The sequence below is a fragment of the Canis lupus genome, chromosome X (assembly GCF_011100685.1).
Source record: "Canis lupus familiaris isolate Mischka breed German Shepherd chromosome X, alternate assembly UU_Cfam_GSD_1.0, whole genome shotgun sequence".
Lineage (NCBI taxonomy): Eukaryota > Metazoa > Chordata > Mammalia > Carnivora > Canidae > Canis > Canis lupus.
Window position 1 is genome coordinate 55,331,770 of NC_049260.1, and position 23,285 is coordinate 55,355,054.

Here is a 23,285-nt window from a genome sequence, read left to right on the forward strand (position 1 = left end):
TATCATTAAAGGCTTACATTAGAAAACTCAACACCAATTCATGATTTTAAAAAACTATGAAAAAGGTGAGAAGGTCACTTCCTCGACTCAATAAAGAACATCTACGATTAATCTACAGCTATCCTTGTACATAAAAATCCACCCCAAAACAGAAAAATATATCTGATTCTCAAGTGCACATTGAACATTTATCAAAATAGATTACATTGTGGGCTATAATACAAGTCTCAGTATCTTCAAAAAAACCTCAAATTATACAATGTATGCTCTCTGGCCACATGGAATTAAATTAGAGATCAATAACAGAAAGATCTTTAGGAAAATGCTCAGATATTTGGAAACTAGATAACATACTTCTAGAAAGCCCATGAACTAAATAAGAAAATCAAAAGGGAAATCTGAATGTATTTTGAACTGAATGAAGATGAAAACAACGTTTAAAATTTGTGCTGCTAAAAAGTGATGCTTCATGGAAAATTAACAGTAGTAAGTTCTTAACAACAACAAAAAAAGATCTCAAATCAGTCATATCATCTTCTATCTTAAAAGAATCCTAAGAGCAAGAATAAATCAACCTAAAGTGGGACACCTGGGTGACTCAGTGGTTTAGCGTCTGCCTTCGGCTCAGGGCATGACCCAGGAGCCTGCTTCTCCCTCTGCCTATGTCTCTGCCTCTCTTTGTCCCTCATGAATAAATAAATAAAATCTTTTTTAAAAATACAACCTTGCAGCCCCGGGTGGCTCAGCGGTTTAGTGCCAACTTCAGCCCAGGGCGTGATCCTGGAGACATGTGATCGAGTCCTACATCGGGCTCCCTGCATGGAGCCTGCTTCTCCCTCTGACTGTGTCTCTGCCTCTCTCTCTCTCTCTCTCTCTGTCTGTCTGTCTCTCATGCATATAAACAAAACCTTTAAAAAATAAAATAAAACAACCTAAAGTAACTATAATTAAGAAATAATAAACTTCAAAGCAGAAATCAATGAAATGAATAGCTGTTTCTTTGGGAAGTTCAGTAAAATTGATAAATCTCCAGCTAGACTAATCAAAAAAAATGTGAAGGTACAAATTACCAATGTCAAGAACAATAGAGTTGACATCACTACAGATTTTTTAAAATGTTGAAAGGGTTAACAAGGGAATATTATAAAGAACTTTCTGCAATATATTTGACATGTTCAATAAAATAAATTCCTCAAAGACTCAAATTATCAAATCCCACTCAAAAATAAATCAGTAACATGAATAACACTGTATATATTAGAGAAACTGAGTATGTAGTAAAAAAGCCTTGCCACCAAAGAAACTTCCAGATCCAATAATTTCACTGTTTAATTCTACCAAATCTTTAAGGAAGAAATAATGTCAATTTAATATAAACTCTTTCAGAAAGTTGAAAGGGAGGTTATACTTCTCAACTTACCTATGAGGCCAGCATTAACCATAATACAAAAATTAGATATAGAAATTATAAGAAAATAAAGCTATTAATCAGTATCTGTCATGAATATATACGCAAAAATTCTAAACAAAATTTTACCAAATCAAATTCAACATTATATAGTGCTTGCTTCAGCAGCACATATACAAATTCAACAATATATAAGAAGTATAATGCATCATAACTAAGTGGATTTATTCCAAGAATGCACAGACATACAAAAATTAAATCAAATGATCATAGACCTAAATGCAAAACCTAGAACCCAAAACACTTCTAACAAAAAACATAAATTATTTGTGGCCTAGGTTAGGCAAAGATTTCTTTGATATGACACCAAAGCCTCCATAAAAGATAAAACTGATACACTTGATTTCATCAAATTAAGAACTTCTATTCTTTTTTTTTTTTTTGAAGATTTTACTTATTTATTTGAGAGAGAGAGAGAGCAAGCACAAGCAGGGGAAGGGCAAAGGAAGAGGGAGAAACAGACTCCTGGCTGAGCAGAAAGCCCAACATGGGGCTCAATCCCAGGATCCTAGGATCATGACCTGAGCTGAAGGCAGACCCTTAACCGAAACCATAGACTGGCAGAAAATATTTGGAAATCATATATCTAGTAAGAGATCTTGTTTACAGAGTAAAGAACTAAGTCAATATTAAGCAAACAACCCAATTTTTTACATGGGCAAAAGATGTGAACAGACACTTCACAAAAAAGGATGCACAAATGACAAGCATATTAAAAGATGTTCAACATTATTAGTTATTACAAGAATGCAAGATATCATTCTATACCTACTAAGATTAAAAAGGCCTGGATATGGAGGGACTGGCGCTTTTCATACATTGCTGGTGGGAATATAAATTGCTATAACTACTTTTAAAAACACCTGACAGTTTTTTAAAAAGTTAGACATATACGTACCATCCAAATCAGCCATTTCACTTCTAGGCATTTACCAAGAAAAGGTATATGTCCATACAAAAGTATGTGAGTGAATATTCATAGCAACTTTATTTGTAATAGACTCAAACTGGAAATAACTAAAATCTGAATAAACAAATTGCAGTATATCCATACAACAAATTACTATTCAGCAATAGAAAGGAATGAATTATTTTTTAAGATTTTATTTATTTGTTTGTTTATTTATTTATTTATTTGAGAGAGGGATAGAGCACAAGCAGGGGAAGGGGCAGAGGGAGAGAGAGAAGCAGACTCCCCACTAAATGCGGAGCCTGAAGCAGGGGCCCAATCCCCAGATCCCAAGACCATGACCTTAGACAAAGTCAGAGGCTTAACCAACTGAGCCACCCAGTGCCCTGAAGGGAATGAACTACTGATAGACATAGCAACATGGATGAATCTCAGGCAAATGTGGTGAGTTAAAGAAGCCACACTAAAAGGAATAAATAATCTGATTCCATCTACATAAAATTCTGAAAAATACAAACTTACCTATAGTGACATAAACCATCAATGAATGATCAATGGTTGCCTTGTAAGAAGGAGGTGCTGGGTGGAGGAAAGCATTAGAAAAGGTTACAAGGAATCATTTGGGGGTATTAACTATGTTCATAACTGTACATAGTTCATATGTAACTATGATGAGTTCATAACTGTGCATGTAATTTTGTGTGTATATAAACACGCATTCATGTATGTATGTGTGTATACACATTTATGAACATATATATTCATCATATGTATATTAACATATTATATATTTTATAAATGTGTGTCTATACATGAATATATGGTACCTATCACGTATATATATGTCAAAACTTATTGAATTGTCCACTTATTTTAAATATATGCATTGAATTATACGTCACACCTCAATAAAGCTGTTTTTTTTTAAAATAAGAAAATAAAGGAAACTGGGCATTACTTTGCATAACTGCTAAAGATGGACAGGAAGGCCAGCTAGAGTTGCCATTATGAACTCACTGTCACCTTGCACAGAGAACCCTGGAGACTGCTCTAAAAACAGTTACATTTCTTTTTTTTTGTTTGTTTGTTTGTTTTGTTTTTCTTTTTTTTAATTTTTATTTATTTATGATAGTCACAGAGAGAGAGAGAGAGGCAGAGACACAGGCAGAGGGAGAAGCAGGCTCCATGCACCGGGAGCCCGATGTGGGATTCGATCCCAGGTCTCCAGGATCGCGCCCTGGGCCAAAGGCAGGCGCCAAACCGCTGCGCCACCCAGGGATCCCAACAGTTACATTTCTAAAGATGTACTAAGTACTCATGTACAGGTAATATCAAAATCTCTGCTCCTTGGAGCTAGTTTCATAAAAAACAAAGGATATGTTAGCCAAATGTAATGAATTGTGAGAATCCCTTATGTGTTAGAAATATAGGATATATAACTGAGAATCTTTAAAGGAATCTTTATAGTTCTTTAAACTAAGAGAACTGAGAATCTTTATAGTTCTTTAAACTAAGAACTATAAATTGTTATAATGCTAGTAGGCATATAGGTATCATTGATCTTCTGGTTTGATAATAATAATCATTTCCATTTAAGGATACAAATAACCTACACATAGAAAGTAACCTCTTCATTGAACCCTAATTTTACGCTACAGCTAAAGAACTCAGCTTTGGCTGCTACTATTTGCTTTGCAGTTGAAAAAAACCCACTTAGCAATCTAGTTAATCTGGCATTACAGAGTCCCCCAACCTGTAGTTTTGCCATATGTAACCTTTAAAGATATGTATCCAGCAAAGTATTTTGTGTGTGTTACATGGCCATCCCAAATGGGATCATATAAATATATGATTGTTAGACGTTAGTTCACAAACTAGCAGCTTAATGAGAATCCTATACTCATAGGATTTAGAGCTAGAAGGAATCTTAAAGTTTACTTATTTAAACCTCTTTCACCCTCTCATTTACAGAAGTACCAGAGGCTTTGTTGCTGTAACAAATTACCACAAATTTAGCAGCTTAAAACACCCATTTATTGGGGCTCCTGGATGCCTCAGTCAGTTAAGCATCCAGCTCTTGGTTTTGGTTCAGGTCATGATCTCACAGTTGTGGGATCAAGTCCTACATTGGGTTCCATGCTCAGCATGGAATCTGCTTGAGGCTCTCTCTCCCCCTCCCTGTATCCATCTCCCCACTTGTTTGTGCACTCTCTCTAAAATAAATAAAATCTTCTTTAAAAAACCCACTCATTTATTATTTCACAATTCTTTAGGTCAGAAATCTAGGCAGGCTTACCTGGGAATTGTGCTTAGGGTCTCAAAAGGCCAAGTCAAGGTATTAGCTGGCTTGGGCTCTTATCCAGGGGCTCTAGAAAAGGATCAGCTTCTAGGCTTATTCAGGTATTGGCAAAAAATCAGTTCTGTAAGGTTGTGGGGAGTAGTTCCACTACTTCTTCAAAAGTAGTACAGGGGATCCCTGGGTGTCTCAGTGGTTTAGCACCTGCCTTCGGTCCAGGGCATGATCCTGGAGTCCCAGGATCAAGTCCCACATCAGGCTCCCTGCATGGAGCCTGCTTCTCCCTCTGCCTGTGCCTCTACCTCTCTCTCTCTCTCTCAGTCTGTGTCTCTCATGAATAAATAAATAAAATCTTTTTTAAAAAGTAGTAATAGCCAAAGTCTATTGAATGCTTACTATGTCTCAGGAATATTACACAAATTAATTTATTTAATTCTCACACAGGTATGTTCTTTCTATACACAATTTGTTGAGGGTTTTATATCACAAAAGGATATAATCTGTCAAACACTTTTTCTGCATCTCTTGGGAGAATAATGATTTTTTTATTATGTAGTCGAGATACAATATATTAGTTTCAGATGTACAATATAGTGACTCAACAGTTACATACATTACAAAGTGATCACCATTCTAAATCCAGCTAACCTCTGTCACTATACTATGTACATACTACATATTATTAACTATATTTCATTTGTTGGACATTGCATCCCTGTGTCTCATTTATTTTATAACTAGAAGTTTGTATACTTTAATCCTCTTCACCTATTTTGCCCATCCCTCACATAAAATCATGATTTTTTAATCTTTCATTCTTTTAGTGTACTATATTAATCACATTTTTTTCCTTTGCATGTATTAAACCATCCTCCCATCCCAGGGATAAATCTCACTTGGTCATGCTGTTTAACCATTTTAATGTGTTGTTGAATTCAGTTTGCTAATATTTTGTTGAGAATATTTGCATCTATATTCATCAAGAGTACTGGGTCTATACAAAAACCATAGGATTTCACTCATAAGTGGCATTTAGGAAAGAAAACAAATGAACATGGGAAATGGGAAAAAAAGAGAAGCAAACTGCAAGAGACTCTTAATAATAGAAAACAAACTAAGGGTTGATGAAGGGATGTGGGTGGGGGATAGGCTAGGTGGGTGATGGGTATTTAGGAGGGTACTTCTTATGATGAACACTAGGAGTCATATGTAAGTGATCAATCACTAAATTCTACTTCTGAAACATTACATTTTATGTTAACTAACTAGAATTTAAATACAAATTTTGGGGGAAAAAAGAGTATTAGTCTATAGTTTTCTTTAAAAAAAAGATTTTATTTATTCATGAGAGACACAGAGAGAGAGAGAGAGAGAAAGGCAGAGGCACAGGCAGAGGGAGAAGCAGGCTCCATGCAGGGAGTCCAACATGAGACTCGATCCCAGGACTCCAGGATCACGCCCTGGGCTGAAGGTGGCGCTAAACTGCTGAGCCACCTGGGCTGCATGGTCTATAGTTTTCTTACAGTGCCCTTACAAATTATCAGGGTAATGTTGGCCTCATAAAACGAGTTTGGAAGTATTCTCTCCTCTTCGGTTTTTTGGAAGAGTTTGAGAAGGACTCGCATTAATTCTTTGAATGTTCAGTAGAATTCACCAGTCAAACCATCTGATCCTTGGCATTTCTGCTTGGGAGGTTTTTGATTACTGATCCAACCTCCCTACTCATTATTGTTCTGTTCAGATTTTCTATTTCTTCCTAATTCAGTCCTGGTACATTGTATGTTTCTAAGATTTTATCCATTTCTTCTAATTTATCCAATTTGTTGGCATACAATTTTTTAAAAGATTTTTAATTTATTCATTCATAGAGACAGAGAGAGAGAGAGAGAGAAGCAGAGACACAGGCAGAGGGAGAAGCAGGCTCCACACAGGGAGCCCAACGTGGGACTCGATCCCGGGGCCCCAGGACCACACCCCGGGCTGCAGGAGGCACTAAACTGCTGTGCCACCGGGGCTGTGCTGTTGGCATATAATTTTTCATAATATTCTCTTCTTTATATCTGTGTGGTGTCAACTGTAATGTCTCCTCTTTCATTTCTGATTTTGTATTCTCTTTTTTCTTTTTAAAGATTTCATTTACTCATGAGAGACACAGAGAGAGAGAGAGAGAGGCGCAGAGACAAAGGCAGAGGGAGAAGCAGGCTCCATGCAGGGAGTCTGACGTGGGACTTGATCTCCAGTCTCCAGGATCACGCCCTGGGCTGAAGGTGGCGCTAAACCGCTGAGCCACCGGGACTGCCCTTCTCTTTTTTCTTAGTCTAGTTAAATTTGTATCAATTTTGTTTATCTTTTTGAAAAAAAAAAAAAAAAACACCTCTTCATTTCATTGATGTTTTTTATCGCTTTTCTGGTTTCTATTCCATTTATTTCTTCTCTGATCTTTGTTACTTCCCTTCTTCTACAACTTTGAGCTTAGTTTGCTTTTTCTTTTTCTAGTTCCCTAAAGTATAAACTTAGGTTGTTTGTTTGAGATCTATTTTCTTAATATGTGCATTTATTACTATAAACTTCCCCTTCAGAATGGCTTTTGCAGCATCCCATGGGTTTGGGTGTGTTGTTTCCATTTTCATTTGTTTGGGGATATTTTTTATTTCCCTTTTGATTTCTGCTTTGACCCACTGGTCATTTCAGAGTGTGATGTTAATTTCACACTCCTGTTGAAAATTTGTAGATTTTCCTGCTTTCCTCTTGTTGCTGACTTCTAGTTTCATATCATTGTGATGGAGCAGATATGTGGTATGACTTCAATCTTCTCAAATTTGCTAAAACTTACTTTGTGATACTATCTATCCTGGAGAATATTCCATGGGCACTTGAGAAGAATGTGTATTCTGCTTCTGTTTGATGGAACATTCTTATATAAACGTCTATTGAGTCCATTTGGTCTAACATATGGTTCAAGTCCAAAGTTTCCTTGTAGATTTTCTGTCTGGCTTACTGAAAGTGGGATACTGAAGTCTGCAACTTTTATTTTTCATGTCTTTCATTTTTATCACTTCCCTCCATTTCCTATACCAGAATCTCTGAGAGTAAGATTCCTTATTTGTATAGTTTATGGCAAGAATGTTTTTGGATAGTTCACAGCTTAACTGTGTGAACTAAAAAAAGATAGATTATCTAAAAAATTGGTTCTGAAGATAGTGTGGGGCTGGCATATTAGTTACTAACATGGCTGGGAAAAAAAGGCAAAAACAGCAAAAGGCAGAACAATAACTCAAAACAATATAATTTTAATGCCAAATATGTAGACAAGAATAGTTTTACCTTTATAAATCATCTACTTAATAGGCCCTCTTTGGAAATACTAAAATATTCTGATTGTGTTTGTTTCATAATTATGAGCTATTCTTCCCCATTAGGCAGTGATCTCCTTGAGACCAAGGACTATATATAATTTAATTTCTGTATCTCTAATGCCCTGTGACAAAATAACTGGTACACTGTAGGAACTCAGATGAGAAAGAATGAATTCCCACTACTATCAACCTAATTCGGGTTCTTATCACTTTATATGTGACCTACCTATGATGATTCTTAATTTATTTCCCTACTTCTAATCTCATCCCTCTCAACTTCTTGCATGTTTCCATTAGCATGTCACTATCCTCTTTGAAAATCTTCAATGGGTCCTCATTTGCCTATATCATAAAGTTCTTAACTTGATTTTCAAGGATTTTCACAAACGACCCCAATATACATAATTTTGTATCTCATTACAGCTTTTATATAAAATGTATGTATGCCCTAGCCTCTCTAATGCATTAATCATATATTATTTTGTCCCCCACCTACTTGCTACAAGTGTTCTTACTCCTTTACTAAATTCTTTCCCAACTTCAAACTCCAGATGAAGTCTCACCTTCAACCCTTTCTGATGTTCCAGTCCATTAATGATCTAGGCCTCTTCTGAACTCCTATACTAATTAGTCAGTTATCCTCATTTTCTATGTGCTATCTTTTATGGTTATCTTTATACATATATTCTTTCCAATAAGACTTGTAAGTGAAGTGTTTATGACTTCCATATGCTGCTCTTTACATACAAGATACTAAATTGGACTAAATTACTGTCTCTAAACCTGCCTTGTGCTCACACTTTTGCTTACTCTAATCTTCCTGCCAGGAATCCCCTATTCATTCACCTATGCAGATCTTATATATTTTCTAAGTCCCTATCTCCTCCGTTTAGCATTCTCTAATCAATAGAGCCACAGTGATCTTTTGTTCCCTCCTCTAAATTCATATAGGATTGATAACTATACCATGCACTTCTCATATCCTGCTTTTTATTGTCAGTTGACTGAACACATATATGCTTAACTTGCTGTAGCAGACTGTAAATTCATTAGAGGAATGTTTGTTTTTTATATATTTTTTATCTCCAACCAGACCTCAGACAACATGTTGCACCAGGCACAATTTTTGTTGATAAAATGAACTTAAATGTATCCAATATACTAAGGGAAATCAAACACTTATCTCCAAGAAGCAATCAACTCTAAAAAATCCCTTTAATTCCTCTTCCCATCTCAAACACCCTAAAACCAACCCCTCCCCAGGGGGAAAAAAAAACACATAAACCATCTATCCAAACCAAATACAGTAAAGATGCAAGAACTGAGTATATATTCTGTACCAATTTCCTTTCCTACAGACTGTAATTATTTTTCTAATAAACTCATTAATAATTTTTATTAAAACAAATAATTCTAGTGGATGCCCTACAAACTATGTTTATCTGATCTGAAATGGGAAAGCAGATGAAAGAACTATGGTGATAATTCTTACCAAACTCAGCTTTGATAGTGGCTGTTAGATGAGAACATCCATGTGAGCATGATTAAATTAAATCCCAGGAGCCAGTAGATGTTTGCTTTTATTTCTTAGTGTCTGGTGATAATGTTTTAGATCTATCCCAGGAAGGAATTAATGTTGAGAGTATTAGGTCTTCAATATTATATTTGTCTCTTTTCCTGGATTTTCAGGATATTATCTTACTCATCTCAGTTAGCATGCCATTTCTGCAACCCATGTAAGTAGTTGTTTTATATTATCATAAGAATAAGTTTCATTTAAACATATGATTTTTAAAATATGCTGCATTCCTGGGGTGCCTGGGTGGCTCAGTCAGTTAAGCATCTGACTTTAGCCAGGTCATGATCCCAGGGTCCTTGGATGGAGCCCCAAGTCAGGCTCCCTACTCAGCAGGGAGTCTGCTTTTCCCTCTCCCTTTGCCACTCTGCCTGCTCACATGCATATGTATGCTCTCTCTCTTTTAAATAAATACATAAGTAAATACATAAATAAAGTGCTACATTCCTAAATATGACTATATTATATCTTAGAGCCAAATACATTTTGGAGGTAAGTCATTTTTAGTTTTTAATGTTAAGTCTATGGAAAAATACTATTTGCTAATTTCTCTAAACAGAACCTTTCAGGAATTCATTTAATGTGTAGAATTGAGCAAGCTCTAAAACATTGTATTCCAATATTCAAAAGTGAGTTCAAAAACTATTTAAAAATAACATCAGGTCTTATATAACAAGAATGTTGGGAACAAAGCAGTTAACCTACAAGGCTTTCTGTTGCTGTTGTTGTTTTTACTTGATAAGCCTAAACAAACTGGTTTCCCTATATCTAATTCTGACTTTCAAAAATTCTGATCTTGACTTTAGAAGCCTGATTTTGCTTTTCTCTATTCTTGATTTTAGTTTGGCAATGTCAATCTGATCTCCTACAATCTTGTTCATATTTTTATCTGTTGCACTGACTTTTCTACATCACTTTATTTCAAGGTTTCTGATTCTACCTTGGTAGTCTTGTTCCAATTCAGAATATTTAGTTTGATTATTTAATTAGGTATTCTTGTCACTGGAATGAATAGTAACTGATTAATCCTACCCAAGCAGTACAAAAGGAAGGGTCTGAGACATTTTACCAATAAAAGGTAAAGTGGTAAGATTAGATATGATCTTTTTTCTTTTAAAATTTTATTATACTCATGGTATGTTTATAGAATAAAAAATAAAACAGATAAAAAATTTGAAAAGAAAGAAAGCTCAAGGTGAGAAGACTTAGTTGTTGTAAAAGAGTTCAGGACCCCTGGGTTTACAGATGAGACTACTGAGCCACAGAGGTTTTCAATAAATTACAGAAGTATTTGATAAATTACAGAAAACTAAAGGGGTGATGAAAACTGAAGAAGGAAAACTTTGAGATATATATATATATCTCAAAGTTATATAATATACAATATTTATACAAAGTTATATAATATTGTACAATAATATATAAATATTATACAATATAATATTGCATAGTATTTTGTATAATATATAATGTATACTATTATATTATATATAATGTATATTATATAATATATATTATTTTTATATATATCTCAAAGATATATAATAATATATATATATTTTTTTAAACAAAGAGAGCAATAGACTCCCAAACGTGGCTACTCAACATGAGGTCCACAGACAAACAGCAACAGCATCACATGGAAAGCTTATTAGAAATGTAGATCTCAAGTTTCATCCCAGACCTACTGAATTAGAATCTCTATCTTCACAAGGTCTTGAGCTAATCACATGTACATTAAAGTCCAAGAAGCATTAACATAAAACAGCAAGGATTTATTCAGAAAAAGGCATGCCAAATTAATCTTATTTTATCTTTTGATAAGTTTACTTAAATGATAAAGTCAGAGAGTAAATAGATATAATCTAACAATTTCAGGATAACAACTCATAATAACAGAGTATCAAGCCATCTCATTGCTTTTCTACAATTTAAAGCATATGGTCTTCCCTTATTATAGCACCACACATTACCACGATCTCATAAGTGTGTAACCTAGAATTGTCTGCACATTAACTTCTAATGAAGCTTGACTATTAAAAGGTAAAATTTTTAAAAAGGCCATTTAAGAAACATGGTATTTCCATCCATCCATCAGTGTGTTCAAAATTTTATCTTTGCATCAAGGTGCATCATTTTCTAATGTACTACATTCTAACAGTTAATGTTCTACACACTTAGCTTTTATTTCTAAAATAAACTTCTCTATATAAAACATATTTATGCTTTTGCTATAAAATTATTATCATTGTCCATTATATAATATTGTCCATTATATAATAAATAAAATGCTACATTCCTAAATATAACTATATTATATCTTAGAGCCAAATACGTTTTGGAGTAAGTCATTTTTATTTTTTAATGTTAAGTCTATGGGAAAATACTATTTGCTATATCAAATTTCTCTAAACAGAACTTTTCAGGAATTCACTTAATGTGTAGAATTGAGCAAGCTCTAAAACATTTTACTGTAATATTCAAAAGTGAGTTCAAAGCAGTACAAAAGGAAGGGTCTCAGCCAGACCCTTCTGAACTCCCTATACTGTCTATAGATGCCAATTATGCAACATAAATAAGTAAAATAGACTATAAGGAAAAGCAACTGCCAGATATATAATGCAACTTTATTATTAACTGAACAATGGTAAGGCACTGTTAGCATAGTACAAACAAGAAAATAGAAGCTATACTTTATTTTTTTTAAGATTTTTTTTTTATTCATGAGAGACAGATACAGAGAGAGAGGCAGAGACACAGGCAGAGGGAGAAGCAGGTTCCTCGCAGGGAGCCCGATGCAGGACTAAATCCCGGATCCCGGGATCATGCCCTGAGCCGAAGGCAGACACTCAACCGCTGAGCCACCCAGGCGTCCCTAGAAGCTATACTTTAAATTTAAAAGTAAAATACTTAATTTATCAACTCTTCCTTTTGAAATTGATTTCTCTGTTGATTGGGAAATAGAAACCTGAAACTCTTCTATACCAATATGTCAATAGCCACATGGGCTGACAGGGAAAAAGTAGATACCTACATGAAAATTCAGGTACTGCTATCAAGAGGTGTCAGAAGGTAGAATGAATGAATGACATCTGACCAAAAGCAATTAATGTCCATTACATCTAATATGCCTAAATTGTCTTGCATTCAATACCATATTATAGTACAGTTCAATTTGTAGTTCTTCATTCACATTAATTGAAAAAGGCAAAATAAATAGCTTTTCATTATCATAATGTTGGAAATGAGAAAACATTTTAAGAATTCAATCTGTGAATATGTAGTTTGGGTAATCACTTCTATCTCTGGAAGCCAATTTCAGCATAGAGAAGTAAGTCAGATTATTCCTTGCCAATGAGTTACCCAAAGAAATTACTTCACTAAGAACATATGAATTACAATTTACATTTGTGTAATTACTTATGAATGCATTTCAGAGAGAGAGATTCAGAGTGTTTACATGAGTTGTCAACAGTCACCCAAGAGGTCAAGTCTTTGAGCTGAGGCAGAGATTTTCTCGTGGATGACACGAACAAGTTGAATTCTTTCAAACAGTTCAAAAAACATCTCTTTAGCACCTTGTCTTGAATACTAGGCTGTATCATACAGGTCTCCCCTTCAGGACTGTTTATTTCCAGATTGCTCTTTAGAAATTACCCTGAAGAGGGGCACCTGGGTGGCTGAGTTGGCTAAGTGTCTGCTTTGGGCTCAGGTCATGATCCCAGGGTCCTGGGATCGAGCACCCCATCTAGCTCCCTGCTCAGCAGGGGGTTTACTTTTCCCTCTCCCTCTGCCTGCCACCTGCCCTACTTGTGCACTCTCTTGTGCTCTCTCTCTAATAAATAAAATAAAATCTTTTTTAAAAACTAGAAATTACCCTAAATAAAGAGAGCCATCTCACGCAAGCTTATGCCCCCTTTCTAGGGCAGCTGGTATCCAAGACTAGTCAACACTGGGTTATAAGACATGGCCATCTTATTCTAACCAAGAATAATTCTAAAGGACCATCCCAGCCAGAGTTCTTGGTGAGGTAAGCTGAGGCCTTGTGACTTTACATTAGCCCAATTTCTCCCTTTATCTAGTCCAGCCTCCTTTTCTTCCCCTCATAGGTATTAATCCTAAGAGCACCCCTTAATAAACTATCTTCACCTACACACAATCTTAAGTTTGCCTCCAGGGCAACCCAACCTTCGACAGCACCTCATCCAATAAGCCCCCTAACCTCCAAGAAATAGATGCAACTACTGTATTATGCGTAAAATTTACCCAACAAAGCAATAATCCCTGTTGAAGCCACAAAAGAATATCCATCCATTCATATGTTTCAGTTTTAGCTTTTTAGCACAAAGTGCTTCCTGGTAAATTATACAATTAATAGACATCTTATACTCTTAAAAAAGACCTCAACTTTGTATTTAAATTTCAAATCAAGATTTATTTTAATAACTAGCCACTGTAGAAACATCTTCTGTAGTCACATAAATTATGTTGACCAATCAACATTACATTTGTAAAACACAGGAACTGTGTTCAAAAGTTCTGTCATATCAAAATTCTCATTGACACCACAAATAAATATGCTTTACTGGGCAGTATTACTTCTGCCTGTGCAAGAACAACAAAAAACAAATAACCCTTTTAAAGCAACCTGTCCAATAAATTACCAACCATATCTTCAACCAACAGCGTTTCAGATTAGATTTGCATTTGAAACTTAATATATTTCATGCCTTTCTCAATAGACACTCTTTTGTAAACTCATCTGTAAAACTGTTGGACTCCTGGGCAATCTTTTTCCTTAATATATAACATAAAATTGCATTTTATAACAGGATTGCTTATTTTATTCAGTAAGTTTTCATATTACTTTTCTGTACACTAGCCATAGTTTCTACTTTATATTGTGTTATAATGAGCTTATAAATGGTATTCATTAGACACAGACACACTTTGTATATTAAACACACCAGAATCTTTTATTTCCATCACAAAGAAATTTGTTCTCTCTTATTTTTTTTGAAATGCCCTCTCAGTCTTGCTTACATTCTCTCACTTTTAAAAGAGATATGGGTGCATAAAAATTTACTTTCCTCTTATATCTGCTATAAGAATAACAACAACACAAAAAAAGACAAGTGACAACTTGACACACAAAAAATAAGGTAGAAAATAAGGAAGCGTGTGGACTATGTCTAACTGGAGAATACATGCTCCATGTCTAAAGGTAGCAATGGCCACTTAGCTCCAAATAATTGCTGCTCAGTGGGAATACTGACCAAGTGTTCCCAGATTTTTCAATTTTTTTGAGAACTCAGAAATTCAGATTTTTATTTAAAATAGTTAAATGTTGGCACTTAATTCATCCCTATGAAACACATTTCTGGACATATCCAGCTCATGGTCCACTTATGTGCAAACTGTTTGCTATTCAATAAATTCCTTTAGAATGTAGAACTGATGAAAAAAGTTTGTCAGGTTTAAAGACAGTATTCAAGAAATGAGGGACCAAAAAACACTTATGAGATATATATAAAACAATAAAATAACAAAAAATCATTCCTTTTAAGTAATTTATTTAAATGTAAATGCATGAAACTCCAATCACAAGGCAGAGATTGGAAGAATGGATAAACAGAATCCAATGATATACTGTTCAGAGGAGACACTTTAGATTCAAAGACACAAATAGGTAGAAAGTGAAATGATGGAAAAAGATATTCCATGCAAATAGTAACCAAAAGTGAGCAGGGGTGGTTATAATAGTATCAGACAAAATTGACTTTAAATCAAAAAAAGGTACAAAAGACAAAGAAAGACATTGTGTATTAATTAAAAATCCAATAAAGCAAGAAGATATAACAATTTACATCTTTAAAGATAACATCTGGGACGCCTGGGTGGCTCAGCGGTTAAGCGTCTGCCTTTGGCTCAGGGTGTGATCCTGGAGTCCCCGGATTGAGTCCCACATCGGGCTCCCTGCATGGAGCCTGCTTCTCCCTCTGCCTATGTCTCTGCCTCTCTCTCTCCCTGTCTCTTTCATGAATAAATAAATAAAATCTTTAAAAAAATAAAGATAACATCTTTACATAAAGATATAAATATTTACATACTTAATATTTACATACTTAATAATAGACCATCAATTTAAGACAACTGAAGGTAAAACAGCACTCAAAGATAGTGGGACACTTCAAGATCTCCTCTCAAAAATGGGTAGAACAACCAGACAGAAGTAAGAAATATAAGACTTTAACAACACAATAAACCAACAGGCATATATAGCACATTCTAACAGAATACACATTCTTCTCAAGTGCACATGGAATATTTTCCAGGATAAACCATATGTTAGGCCACAGATTTAGTCTCAACAGATGTATTTATTTATTTATTTGTTTGTTTGTTATTTGTTTGTTTTTACAGAGAGAGAGAGAGACAGAGAGAGCAAGAGGAGGGCAGTGGGGAGAGGGAGAGAAAGAATCTTAAGAAGGCACATGCCCACTACAGAGCATGACATGGGGCTCTACCTCACGACCCTGAGGATCATGACCTGAGTCGAAATCAGGAGTCAGAAACTCAACTGACTGTGTCACCCAGGTGTCCCTCAATAGATTTTAAAAGATAGACATCATACAGAGTATCTTTTCTGATGACAAAAGTCTAAAATTACAAATCAGTAACAGAAGAAAAACTGAAAAACTGAAAAAATTTAGGATTTGTAGAAACTAAACAATACAGTTAACCAATGAAATGAAGAAATCACAAGGGAAATTAGAAAAAACTTAAGACAATGAAAATGAAAATACAACCTATCAAAACTTACAGTAAACAGAAAAAAGTCATGCTAAGGGATGAATTTATATCATAAATGCTTACATTCAATAACAAAAAAGATCTCAAATCAACAACCCAATTTACAACTAAAGGTAATAGGAAAAAGAAGAAACTAACTACAAAACTACCAGAAGGAAGGAAATTACAAAATTATAACAGAAATAAATGAAATAGGGGGTGCCTGGGTGACTCAGTCCGTTAAGTGCCTGCCTTTGGCTCAGGTCATGGTCTCAGGGTCCTGGGATTGAGCCCTGAGTCAGGCTCCCTACTCAGTGGGGAGTCTGCTTCTCCTTCTGCCTCTCTTCCTGCTCCTGCTCTTTCTCTCTCAAATAAATAAATAAAATCTTTTTTAAAAAGGAAATAAATGGAGACTAGAAAAACAATAGAAAAAAAATCAATGAAATGAAGAGTTGGGGTTTTTGAAAAGATAAACAAAAGTGACAAATCTTTAACTAGATTAAGAAAAACAGTAAAGGAATAAAATCAGAAATGAAAAAAAAAAGACATTACAACCTCAGAAATTAAAAGAATTTTAAGGGACTACCATGAAAACTTACATACCAAACTGAATAACCTAAAAGAAATGCATGAATTCCTAAAAACCTACCAAGCCTTAATCATTAAGAAATAGAAAACCTGGGCAGCCCAGTGGCTCAGCGGTTTAGCACCGCCTTCAGCCCAGGGCCTGATCCTGGAAACCCGGGATCAAGTCCCACATCGGGCTCCCTGCATGGAGCCTGCTTCTCCCTCTGCTGTGTCTCTGCCTCTCTCTCTCTCTCTCTGTCTCTCTCTCATGAATAAATAAAATCTTTTTTAAAAAAAGAAAGAAATAGAAATCCTTACATACCTATAACTAGCAAAGATGTTGAGGCAGTAATAAAAAAATCTTCCAACAAAGAAAAGCTCAGGATCAGATGTCTTTACTCTCAAATTCTACTAAATATTTAAAGAATAAATGCCAGTCCTTCTTAAATTCCTCCAAAAAACTGGAGAGAAGGGGACACTCTGAAACTTATTTATGAAGCCAGTATTGCCCTGATATAAAAAAAATAACAAAAGAATACCAATGGCATTTTCTTTTACAGAAGTAGAACAAGAATCCTAAAATTTATATAGAACCACAAATGACCCTGAATAGCCAAAGCAATCTTGAGAAAGAAGAACAAAGCTGGAGGTATCATGCTCCTGGATCTCACACTATACTACAAAGATATAATAATCAAAATAGTATGATACTGGTATGAAAACACACACATAGATCAATGGAATAGAATAAACAGCCCAGAAATAAACCCACACATATATATCATCCTCAATGGGGAAAAAAACTGAGAGCTTTTCCTCTATGGTCAGGAACAAGACAGGGATGTCCACTCTCACCATTGTTATTTAACACAGTACTGGAAGTCCTAGCCTCAATAATCAGACACCAGAAAGAAATAAAAGGCATCCAAATCATCAAGGAAGATGTCAAACTTTCACTATTTGCAGATAACATGATTCTCTACGTAGAACACCTGAAAGACTCTACCAAATAATTGCTAGAGCTGATACACAAATTCAGCAAAGTTGCAGGATATAACATCAACCTAGAGAAATCTGTATGCATTCCTATACACCTGTAAGCTGCATTCCTATACACCAATAATGAAGAAGCAGAAAGAAAAAACAAGGAATCAATCCCATTTACAATTGCACCAAAAACTTTAAGATACCTAGGAATAAACCTAGACAAAGAGGTAAAAGATCTATACCCTGAAAAAGATAAAACCTGATGAAAGAAATTGAAGATGACACAAAGAAATGGAATCTATGCTCATGGATCGGAAAACAGTGTTCAAATTTCTACACTACCCAAAGCAATCTACACATTTAATGCCATCCTTATGAAAATTCCAACAATATTTCTCACAGAGTTAGAACAAACAATCCTAAAATTTGTATGGAACCTCCAAAGACTGCAAATAGCCAAAGCAATCTTGATAGAGAAAAACAAAGCTGGAAGCATCATGATTCCAGACATCAAGTTATATTACAAGGCTATAGTGATCAGGACAGTATAGTATTGGCACAAAAACAGACACTTAGATCAATGGAACAGGACAGAAAACCCAGAAATGAACCCACAACTATATGGCCAATTAATCTTCAACAAAGCAGCAAAGGATATCCAATGGAAAAAAGACAATCTCTTCAACAAATGGTGTTGGGAAAAATGAACAGCAACATGTAGAAGAATGAAACTGGATGACTTTCTCAGATCATATACAAAAAGAAATTCAAAATGGATGAATGACCTAAGTGTAAAACAGGAACGATCAACATCCTAGAGGAGAACACAGATGGCAAACTCTTTGGGCACATGTACCCCCATGTTTATAGCAGCATTATCAACAATAGCTAAATTTTTAAAAAAGATTTTATTTATTTACTCATTAGAGAGTCAAAGACATAGGCAGAGGGAGAAACAGGCTCCCCATGGGGAGCTGATGTGGTACTCTATCCCAGGACCCCAGGATCATGACCTGAGCCAAAGGCAGACGCTCAACCACTGAGCCACCCAGGTGCCCCAACAATAGCTAAATTATGGAAAGAACCCAAATGTCCATCAAGTGATGAGTGGATAAAGAAGATGTGTTATATATATACACACACACAATGGAATATTACCCAGCCATAAAAAAGAATGAAATATTGCCATTTCCAAAGATGTAGATGGAGAATTGAGTATTATACAAGTGAAGTAAGTCAGAGAAAGACAAATACCATGATTTCACTTGCATGTGGAATTTAAGAAACAAAACAAATGAATGTATGAGAAGGGGAAAAAAAAAGAGGGGAAAGCAAAACATAAGAGACTCCTAACAATAGAGAACAAACTCGGGGTTGATGAAGGGGAGGTGGGCAGGGGATGGGCTAAATGGGTGATGAGTATTAAAGAGGGCATTTGTTGTGTTGAGTACCGGGTGTTGTGTGTAATTGATGAGTTACTGAATTCTACTCCTGAAACCAATATTACACTACATGTTAACTAGAGTTTAAATAAAAATTTGAAGAAAAAATTAGAAGAAAAAGAAACTGCATGGTCCAGAAATCTAAAACATATACTATCATGTCCTTTAAGAGAAAGTTTGCTACTGTGAGTGAGATGAAGACAGGTAGAATGCCCACAAAATCTGAAGATAACATAAACTGGAAAGAGTAGTTAAGAACACTATATGACAGAATCAAAATTCACAGGATTAGAACTGAAAAAAAACATGCTATAAAAATTAGATTGAAACTTAATAGCTTATAAAATATATGTGGGATAGGGACGCCTGGGTGGCTCAATGGTTGAGCGTCTGCCTTCAGCCCAGGGCATGACCCTGGGGTCCCAGGATCGAGTCCCGCATCAGGCTCCCTGCATGGAGCCTGCTTCTGTCTCTGCCTGTGTCTCTGCCTCTCTCTCTCTCTCTCTGTCTCTCATGAATAAATAAAATCTTTTAAAAATATTTATGTGGGATAATAGAAAATATATATTGATCTCTGCCCCCAGTTCCTAGCACAGAGATATAAAACCCTTGTCATTTCCTAAGTAATAAGACACTAAGAACATCTCTTGTTCCAATATTTGTTTTTTACCTCATCCCTGACACAGAGCTCCTAAAACTCCTATAAATTCAGCATCTTTCATTCTATTGAGGTTACTCTGGGTGGCTTCTGGATGGTGGCTTATCACCCGAAAGATTAAGCCATGATTAGAAGCTTAGAATTTTTAGCTCTACCTCAAATTCTCCAGAGTGGGGAGAGGGACTGGAAATAGTATTAATAATTGATCATGCTTACATATAGAGGTCTCTATGGAAACTCCAAAACTGCAGAGTCCAGAGAGCTTTCAGGTTAGTAAACACATTTACAGCAGGAGGGTAATACACCCCAACTCCATATGCACTGAAGTGCCTGTGCACAAAATTCTCCCAGACCTTGCCCTATGTATCTCTTCATCTGGCTATTCATATGTATCCTTTATCATATCCCTCAATAAACTGGTAAACATAAGTTAAGTGTTTCCCTGAGTTTTGTGAGCCATTCTTTTTTTTTTAAGATTTCATTTATTTATTCATGAGAGACAGAGAGAGAGAGAGAGAGAGAGAGAGGGAGGCAGAGACAGAAGCAGGCTCCATGCAGTGAGCCTGACGTGGGACTCGATCCCGGAACTCCAGGACCACGCCCTGGGCTGAAGGCAGTGCTAAACCACTGAGCCACCCGGGCTGCCCTTTGTGAGCCATTCTAACAAACTAATTGAACCTGAGGAGGGAGGTGTTAGAACCTCTCTGATCTATATATATATCCAGTTGGTCAAAAACAGATGATAACCTAGGCTTGCAACTGGCTTCTGAAGTATGTGGGGAGGGGGCAGTCTTGTGAGGCCAAGCCCTTAACCTGTGGGATCTGATGCTATTCGCCAGGTAGGTAGTGTCAAAATTGAGTTGAATTGTAGGACACCCAACTAGTGTTACAGATAACTAACTGCTTGGTGTGGGGGATCCACATATTTAGTGACAAGAAATGTTTTGTGTAAGTAGTAAAGGAGACTCACAGAGAAAAAATCCACATGAGAAAAACACAGAACAGGAAAGAACTAGTTTTCCTTATAGTGTGGCCATTGGGTACTTATTCAATCATAAAAGTAAAGGACATGGAATTCAGAGATAAGAGCAATTGATATTGCAAACACCTAATATTCTAAGCCCAGTAAATTCACTATGTGTTGTGGTTGTGAGAAAATAGCTAATCTTAACATTGGCTTCATTAAAAGAAACAGGTTCCAGAACAGGGCTGCTCAGTTGAACTTACTATGATAACGGAATTGTCCTCTATCTGCACTGTTTAGTAAGCTATAGCCATTCACCACACGTGGCTAATGAGACCTAATATATCTAGGGTGACTAAGGGACTAAATTTTTTTATTTTGCTTAATTTTAGCTAGTTTAAATTTAAATAGCTATATGTGGCTAGTTGCTACAATATTGGATAGTGCAGGTTTAGAACATTTAAAAAATGAAAAGTAGATACTCTTGGTTAGACCACATCTGTAGTATTGTGCTCATTTCCAGTTACCATACTTATGAACTAGAAGTGATCAGACTAATGAACAATGTTAGGATGAAGTGGGGAAGAACTGTAAAGTAAAAGATTTTGATGTTACCACATGGCAGAACTAGCCTTAGAAATTACTGGAAAATGTGTATCAATTGTATGTAAGAAAAAATTTTGTGCTTCAGCTTTGTAGAAACATAATAATAATTATTATAATTATAAGGGATGCCTGGGTGGCTCAGTGGTTGAGCATCTGCCTTCGGCTCAGGGCATGATCCTGGGGTCCTGGGATCGAGTTCTGCATCAGGCTCCCCACAGGGAGCCTGCCTCTCCCTCTGCCTATGTCTCTGTCAGAGAGCTCTCTCTGTCTTTCATGAATAAACAAAATCTTTAAAAAAATAGACATTTTGATTGTTTCCACAGTAAAGCATTAAGCATAATGCTGCTATGAACATCACATGTGTTTTATGGACATACCTTTCCTATTTAACTCAGGAGTGGAATTGTTGGGTCATAAGGTAACTCTCTATTTAACTTATTGAGGAACTAAGAGACTGTTTCCAAAGCAGCTGCACAATTTTACATTCCCACCATTAGTGTTATGAAGGTTACAATTTCTCTACATCCTTGCCAACATCTGTTATCTGTCTTTTTGAATATAGCCATCATAGTGGGTGCAAAGTGGTTTCTCATTGTGGTTTTGATTTGTACTTCCTTGATGGCTAATGATGTTGAGCATCTTTTCAAGTACCTATTCCCTAGTAATTCTGATGCATACTGAAGTCTGGGAACCATTAAGAGGTCTGTAAATACTTGAAAGTCCCTTTTGACATTAATAATCCCATAAAAAGAGAGCCAGAGAGATGTATTACTCATAGAACTGCACTTGCTCATGCCTTCCTGTTCTACATGACATTGCCCTGGAGGTTAACTTAGGCCTAACTCCTATTTTATACAGCCCTGACTACCTTATTCCTTTCTCATTTTATTTTTCAAATTTTAGGGTAAATTTTAAAATTAACTTGACTATTGACTATTTAAATCATTAAGTAAGCAATTCCATCTTCTAATTTGATCAGCACAATAGCAGATGTGGTGCTCTGTGAATACGGATGGATATAAATGGATATATTCAATATATATCAATGAAAACCTTTGAAAAAGAGAAAATCTTTAAAAATATGTCTTTAGAGAAAAGAAAACTAATTCTACTGTACCTTTCATGATCCATCAGCAGTTTAGCAACATTCAGACAAAAGTCTAGAGACATGTCAAGATGTAATATTTCCATGACAGCTAAAAAAGATAAAAAATGAAATAATCACATCAGTTTCATTTCTGAGGAAGCTTAGCAATTTTCAATACTTTCCCTCTGTCCAAAATCAACTTTCTAAACATTTTCCATATACCATGCCATATACCTAATAATTTATCAAAATCTTTTTATAAAATAGTAACATCAAATGCTAGAATGTAGTGAAACAGGTACTCTTCTATGGATGGCAAAGTAACTTCGTACAATCTTTTTGAAAAGCAACTTGGCAATACTGTATGCTAAGAACACAGTGGTTAAAAGCTTGATACCTGAAGTCAGATAGACATATTTGAAACCCACCTGCCACCTATATGGCTACAGGGAAGTTACTAGTTTTTCTGTGCCTTTGTTGCATCATCTGTAAAATGGGAATATATCACTAATCTCTTAGGTTTGTTGAGAGGGTTACATGAGATAATGAATGCAAATTACATAGCAAAGTACCTAG

At 35.5% G+C, this 23,285-nt stretch overlaps 1 protein-coding gene across 7 annotated transcripts in view; it reads right to left on the bottom strand.

Annotated features, from left to right (window-relative positions):
• The window catches only part of TEX11 (testis expressed 11), a 311,539-nt gene that overhangs the window by 179,121 nt on the left and 109,133 nt on the right, over positions 1–23,285 (bottom strand). For all 7 annotated transcript variants that reach the window (XM_038587641.1, XM_038587642.1, XM_038587640.1 and 4 more), the window contains one exon: positions 22,740–22,818. In XM_038587641.1, coding sequence (XP_038443569.1) covers positions 22,740–22,818 — 79 coding nt within the window. The remainder of the gene's footprint in view (positions 1–22,739; positions 22,819–23,285) is intronic.